The sequence below is a fragment of the Dipodomys ordii genome, unplaced genomic scaffold, assembly GCF_000151885.1.
Source record: "Dipodomys ordii isolate 6190 unplaced genomic scaffold, Dord_2.0 Scaffold174, whole genome shotgun sequence".
NCBI lineage: Eukaryota > Metazoa > Chordata > Mammalia > Rodentia > Heteromyidae > Dipodomys > Dipodomys ordii.
The window spans coordinates 741,276-748,673 of record NW_012267390.1 but is presented as its reverse complement, the minus strand read 5'-3'; the positions used below and the strand labels follow the sequence as shown (position 1 = coordinate 748,673).

The window sequence follows — 7,398 nt, the reverse complement described above, 5'->3', positions numbered from 1 at the left end:
GGACGTGGTGACAAGGACACGGAGACCCCTGAGCAGGCCCACCTGGCCCTCCGGCCCCCTGGACATGGTGACAAGGACACGGAGACCACTGAGCAGGCCCACCTGGCCCTCCGGCCCCCTGGACGTGGTGACAAGGACATGGAGGAGACCCCTGAGCAGGCCCACCTGGCCCTCCGGCCCCCAGGACGTGGTGACAAGGATATGGAGGAGACCCCTGAGCAGGCCCACCTGGTTCTCCAGCTCCCTGGACGTGGTGACAAGGACGTGGACAGGAAGTCAGAAAGTAGGCTCCTGGGCCACCACAGGGCATCACACACTGGGGCTGGAGGGCACAGGGCGAGCTGAGCCTCGCCACCCAGGTGGCTCAGCTGTCCTTTCAGACAGCACCTGCCCAACCCACCCACCCATGTAGGAAAAGAGGGGCCTTCCCCCCCCACTCCCTCCGAGGTGCTGTTGGTTCAGGGCAGTGGAGCCTGTGGAGGGAGAGGCCTCGGGGCAGATGTGGGCTTGAGGGACGGCAGTCCGCAGGGTGCCAACAGACGTGCTCTCCTTAGTCTGTCACTTGCTCTGTCCTTCTAGGGACAATTCTAGGACCAACCTTTTTCCCTGAGTTACATCACAAGCTCAGGGTGGGCTCATTCAACTGACCCTAAAGAAAACCAGATGCGTGGTGGGTCACACCAGAGGCCTGCCCAGGCCCCAGGGCATGCAGCCCCACAGGGTGGGCTGCAAACTGGATTCAAGCTTGGCATTCCCCATGGGAGGCCTGTGCTGGCCCTGTCCTCAGGCACCAGTGTGGGCCCAGTCCAGTGCTGGTGCTTCAGTGTCCCTTATTGAAGGCACAGTTCACGCAGAGTGAAGGTGTGCTGTCTGGCGTGTTAGGGTTGAAGTAAGCGAGCGTTCCCTCAGACGGTCACATGACTGAGCCCCTTGCTACCACACGTTCCATCTGAAGAAGCCCAGAGGCAGGAGAGGTCTGACATGGCCCGTGGCCCCAAGGTCACGGCCATCCTGCAGCATTTACCAGTCTCCATGACAGCTAAGGGGTGGTAACCAGAGACAGCCTCGAGGTCTGTCTGGGCTATCACACAGTGGGACCACACAGTGTGATGCAGGGGCTGGGTTAGATGGACAGAAGAAGGCTGAGCCTCTTTCCATACTAGATGTGATGGAGAAGTCACAATCCTGTTTTTGTATTGTCAATTTTTTTAAGTGGAAAATTAAGATCACGGGTATCTTGAAAAAATTAAAAGAGCAGTAAGAACAAAAATGGGGAAACGATCTGAGAGGGCAAGGGCAGGCTGGCAACTTCCTGGCAGTGTCAACTGCCACAGGCGACACCGAGGGCAGAGGCCAGTGCTGCCTGGAGCTGCCGAGATGGGAAGACGCTCTGGTCAACTCCAAGCAAAGAACATTAGAGCCATGCACAGAGGGTCCTTCCCTGCATTCCTCCTCCTCTCTGTGAATCAGGCCAGGCATACAAAGGCCTGTCTTCCCACTCCTCCCCTTTCTGCACACCTAACCTGTGTCCACCCCCAGACTAGCAGTGTTGACACAGAAGGGGCAGACATGTAGAGGGCCTGCGGTACCAGCCGGCCTTCCTGACCACACAGCCGACCCTTCCTGTCTGTTTCCAGATGCCCCTGGAGGCTGTTCAGAAGATGCCTGTCAGAATGGAGGTACCTGTGTGCCGGGTGCCCCTGCCCACAGCTGTGACTGTGGCCCTGGCTTCAAAGGCAGGCGCTGCGAGCTCGGTACGTCAGGGCTGGCTGCTGGGCCCAGCCTTGGCACCCCGGAGCTCAGCCCTGGGTGCCCAGGGAGGGAGGCAGTGGGGATAGGGGCCCAGAGACGGGCCACACACCCATCCACAGCACCGGGATGGGGTACTGCCCAAGGGCTGGACAGCGGGGCGGGGCCACACACAGCAAGATGACACTGCAGGGGCCAGGGACAACAGAGCTGTGGGAAGGTCCCAGGTGGGACCGAACCTCCAGGGTGGGAAGTCAGCTGCTCCCACACCAGCCTTGACCCAGAGGTCAAGGCCGGAGGGAAGTGCCCGCAGGCCGCACACCAGTGGGATCAGGTCAGCCCCTGCCATCGGCGGGGCCCAGGGCCCAGCTGGCACAGGCCCCAGGCCACCGGCCTTCCTCAGGGTGACACGGTTTTCTTGTACCACAGCTTGTGAGAAGGTGCCCCGTCCCTGCACACGGATGTTCTCGGAGACCAAGTCCTTTCCTGTCTGGGAAGGAGGTGTCTGCCACCATGTGTAAGTTGGTGTGGGTTCTCTGCCTCCGTGTCTCCGGGGAGGGGAGGCTGATGGGGGGTAATGAGGCCATGCCAGCCCTCCGTGTGACAGTGAGGAGCCTGAGGCGGCAATGAGCAGCATACCAAGGGCCAGAGCTGCCAGAGCAAAACCAAGGCCTTGACCTACCTCCTGCGGTCACCTGCAGACGTCGGGGATTGGGCCTTCCTCTCCTCCTTGGAGCCTCTAGAACATGGTCTCCATGCTACCATTAACTGCCATTTGCCCTGGACAAACTATTCCTACCTCAGTTTCCCATCGGCAAAGTGGGCTGAGGGTCTCTTGGGACCCTCCTGCTAACCCCACCGAGTCAGCCCACATGGTGCTGGGTGCCTGGCATGTGCTCTGAGACCGGCACACACCAGGGAGCACTTGCACACAAGGGAGGTAAGAGAATGGCCTAAGAGCATGCGTGCCAGCGGGGCTGTCGTAGAAAGCCACACCAAGAGCCGGGCACCAGGGGCTCACACCTGTAAATCTAGCTTCTAGGAGGCTGAGATCGAGGATCGTGGTTCAAAGCCAGCTCAGGCAGAAAAGTCTGTGAGACTCATTTCCAATAAATGACACAGAAAAAGCAGGAAGTGGTGCTTCGGCTCAAGTGATAGAGCACTAGCCTTGAGCACAAAGCGGTTCAGGGACATTGCCCAGGCTCTGAGTTCAAGCCCCAGGACCAGCAAAAACAAAAAGCCACAGGGAGCTGGGCACTGGTGGCTCACGCCTGTAATCCTAGCTACTTAGGAGGCTGAGATCTGAGGATCTCAGTTTAAAGCCAGCCCAGGCAGGAAAGTTCATGAGACTCTTATCTCCAATAAATCTCTAGAAAACCGGAAGTGGTGCTGTGGCTCAAGTGGTAGAGTGCTCGCCTTGAACTGAAGAGCACAAGGACAGCGCCCAGGCCCAGAGTTCAAGCCCCACGACTGACCAAAAAAAAAAAAAAAAAAAAAAACAAGAAAAGAGGGCCTCAGATGAAAGGGAATGACAGCACAAGGCAAAAGGCCATGTGGGAAACAGAGTCAAGGCAGGTCTCAGGGAAGAGGTGACAACAACGCAGAATGTTTCCATGGCTCTGCCTCCAGGTATGCTTGGCAAGCCCCGAGGATGGAGCCCAGCCAGGCTGGAGTGAGGCAGGGGGTGGGGCCAGGACTGGGGAGCGTTCAGAGGCGCGGTGGGAGGATCTCCAGGCCTGGACTCTGATAGCCCCTCCAATGATCCTTTTAGCCCATTTAAATGACACTTAGGCGTAATGTGGCTAGGTTTAAATCTGCAATTTTGCTGTTTGTTTGCCATTTGTCCCATTGGTTCTTTATTACATTTCCTCCTATTCTGCTTCATTTTGGATTGTTTTACCATTGTCTGTGGTTGTAGTGGCTCTGGGATTTACAATATGCAACTTCATTTCACCACCACATACCTGGAATTACTGGTATCCAACTGCAGTACAATGGCACATTTAAACGGATACGTTTACTCCTCCCATCCTTTGAATTGTGATCAGACATTTTTACTTCCACATACTCTGAACAGTACAGTGTTATGTTGGTTCTCAACAATTTCTGTATTTTTCGTCCCTTCTGGCCAGGGCCTATGCACTGTCCTTGAGATTTTTGTTCTTTGTAGCTAGGATTACAGGCATGAACCATCGGTGCCTGGCCCTAACTCATTCATGTTTAAGTTGGATATCTAATACATGCATGCTCTCATTATATGGTCATTCACCCTGGGTATGCACTGCATAGAGTAGGCAGGTTTCTCCCTCAGTTCTGACTTCACAGAGCTTTCCTTGTGACAACAGGTATAAGCGAGTCTACAAAGTTCACCAGGACATCTGCTTCAAAGAGCGCTGTGAAGGCCCGAGCCTTGAGAAACCCCCCACAGGTACGCCTGGGGCCACGCCCTGTGTACTGCATGCATTTCTGTAGGGTGACTGGGGGTGGGCCACAGGCAAGGGGTTTGGGCCAAGCCAGGGTGCCTCCCAGAAGTGCAGCACCTCCCCTGTGCAACCGTGCCCTGTGCGTGCGCACACGGACACCTAGGCCTGGGTGGAAGGACACAGGCCTCCTTCAGCCCTGTGGGTTCACACAGGACAGGGTGCCAGTGGAGAATGGCCAGGCTGAGCCCAGGCACCTAGCGTCCTTAACCAGGCCCTTCCCATGGGGCAAGGGGTTCCTGGAGTGACTGAACACCCTGTGTGCCTTCCCAGCAAGTCCTCACCCCAGGTCCCCTCCCTTCCCACCACCCACTAGAGTCGCACACTAGTTGTGTGACAGGGCCAAGGCGGCCACAGCCTGCACAGCCTGCGTTCACCAACAGGCGTGGCCTGGGCAGCTCTTGTCAGAGCTCTCAGGGCCGGGCAGCGGGGCTGCTGCCTCCCTTGTCTGTGGCTCCCAGGCAGGTAGGCTGGCCGGCCGGCCGGCAGGCAGACAGGCAGGCCGGTAGGCCGGCCGGCCTGCGCACTCAGCTGAGCACAGGAGGACCCTCCCTCACCAGCACTGGCCCTGCAGTGCCCCACATCTGGGGTAAGGGTGGGAGAGGATCAACTGAAGTAGGGAGGGTTAAAGGTACATACACCTTTTCCGACTAAGCCACTTTCTTACTTCAGGAAACAAAGTAGCAGTCAAACACTGAAGAAATCTTAAGGTAGGGGTCTCTCCCCCCTTCTCGTTCCCCCTTCCCCATCTACCCTGGTCTGCCCTCCTTCCCAGCTGTGGAGAAGCAGGGGCGCTGGCTGGGCACTGCAGCCCTCCTGCCCAGTCTCCCAGTAGAGGGAGACTCTGGGGGCCAGCTGACTCCTGGGTGCCGAGGAGTTGGGCGCTTGCCCCAGCCCCTGTGAACAGAGTTCTGCTGGGAGGAAAGGGTGCGGGCTCGGGCCTCTGACATCTGCTGAAAACAACCTCCCACCCGAGACACGGTGGATGCCAGAATTCCTGGCCTCACAAACTCCAAAGTGGAAGAAACTTTCCCTCTTTGATCCCAGCACTTCCCTCCCATCCTCCTCCCTCCCTGCCCTGGCCACACACCCCACTGGCTCTTAAAGGGCGTCGGTATACCTCACAACAGCCTGAAAACTATGACGTGGCCCACACGCCCTGGCCTGGACAGCTGGGGCTCTGCTCCTGCGGGCCTTTCCTCCCATGGCTGAAGACAGGAAAGAGAAATGTCACCCAAAGGCCAAGAACAACCAGAAGCAAAGGAGTTCTAGGCATGGCTCCTACGGGAGCTGTAGATAACTAACAAGGCCAAGGGCTTTGGGGCAAGCTCTCAGGGTGCCCTGGCGAGAGGCGCGTGCACCCAGCCCACCTCCTAGAGAAACTGCAGGAGGAGAGCTGACAGCACCGGTTCCTGAGCCCTAACAGCTCTGCCTCCTCTCTGGCCTCAGCCTCTAAGAACACTCACGCAAAGGCCTGGGAACAACTCAATCCTGGTAAGGACCAAGAACCCACGGTTACTTGGGTTTGAAATATTGATGTAGGAGTAAGTTACTTGAAAAACTCACCTTTTCAGAACTAACCCAGCAAATCCACTCCTATAGAAACAAATGAGAAGAAACAACTAATCATTAAATACAAGCTTACCAAACACCTGTTCTCAAAACAGTGAGGAGAACACAAGGCATGACTCATCACCCATTCAGATACCACCAAGCACACAGGAGCTCCTCACTCCAGAGCCGCTGGGAGGAGGCAGTGTCCTCACACCCTCCGGAGGGAGGGCGGCCAGCGGCTGCAGCCGCCTCTGCACTCAAACTTAAAGTCCCAGTGCTGAGCCCAAGTTCTGTTCAGGGGAGCATGCAGGCCTCCACCGCTCTGAGCCGAGTGTCCCTGCGGATAGTGGGCCAATGCATTTCTACAACGCACGTTCCCTTCACTCCCTGCCCGGCCCCACGTGGGCCCCACAGGAATTCTGTCCTCTGGGGAAAGGCAGCTGCTGCAGGAGGACATGCCTGTCATTCTCACACTCCCCTCTTTCCCCCAAAGGATCTGGAATGTGCTTATTATACTCCACCACCTCAAGAGTTTCCAAAACCTGGGAAGATAAGAGCTAAGAATTGGATTGAAAAGGACATCAAGATCAAGGTCCACACCACAGCCAGTCCTCTACAACCTCTGTTCTTAAGTGGGAAAACAGATGGCTGGCCTACATACATACCAGCCCACCAAGGGACCCTCCAGGACCTGTGCACCCACCAGCTCCCCCGTGCCCCCGCTCCTCCCCGGGATCCCTCCAAGACCTGTACCTACCAGCCCCCAGGGACTCCTCTAAGACCAATCAGGGCAAGTGCAGTAGTGCCTGCTATCAACCCCAGGATTCCAGAGACATAGCTAGTGCCCTTGTGAATGGTGACAGCTTCCCTGCCCTAGATAGTAATATTTCCACAGTGCTCAGAAACCCATCCTCACATTCCTACATCAGAGAGAAAGTGGCTGAGCCCAAACACAAGGAGAAAAGACCTGTCAGCTCCCAAACAGACGAGAAGAGGTACAAGGTATGGGACGAGTGAGTCCCGGCCCGCTCCCTCCACGCCTCCATGCTGTTGAAGCATTCTCCAGAAGGAAACACACTTACTACTATACTGGATCTAAACACTACATCTCCAGCAGGGGCGCGGACTTCTTTGTAAAGGCTCAGGCAACATGCGCTCTTGGCCTGGCCTCTTTGGCAGCCTTCCCACGCTGCGGCTGCAGCTCACACACAACCACAGGTGTGAAACTGCACAAAGCTTTATAGACTCAAATAGATGGTGAGAAAATCCTTGGTCTGTGTGATTCCTGGGCTGAGGAAGCTAGCCCTTGGATGACAAGTCACCCCAAGGCCCCAAAGACCCCTGGACTTCCACAGACAACAGCTCGTGGACCTTTACCCAGAAGGCACCACCAGTGAGCCTATAATCCTATAGGAGTCTGACATCAGCCTGTGCAGACACATCCTCAAGATTCCATCTCCAATGAACCAGCAAAGTGCCAGAATGGAGGTGTGGCTCAAGTGGTGGCGTGCCAGCCATGAATAAGAAAGCCAAGTGAGGGCATGGGGAGGCCCTGAGTTCAACATGTTAAAAAAGAAGAAGACAAGAAGGCACCACCATGAAGCCGCAAGGCAAC

General features: G+C 56.4%; 1 protein-coding gene across 1 annotated transcript in view; it reads left to right on the top strand.

The window, feature by feature from the left end:
- Sned1 (sushi, nidogen and EGF-like domains 1) overlaps positions 1-6,382 on the top strand; it is a 50,234-nt gene extending 43,852 nt beyond the window's left edge. Inside the window, exons 22-26 of the mRNA XM_013033649.1 lie at positions 1,632-1,754; positions 2,179-2,266; positions 4,095-4,177; positions 4,902-4,939; positions 5,360-6,382. Of these exons, the coding sequence (XP_012889103.1) occupies positions 1,632-1,754; positions 2,179-2,266; positions 4,095-4,177; positions 4,902-4,927 (320 nt within the window). The 3' untranslated portion in view covers positions 4,928-4,939; positions 5,360-6,382. The remainder of the gene's footprint in view (positions 1-1,631; positions 1,755-2,178; positions 2,267-4,094; positions 4,178-4,901; positions 4,940-5,359) is intronic.
- The last annotated feature ends 1,016 nt before the right edge of the window (positions 6,383-7,398 follow it).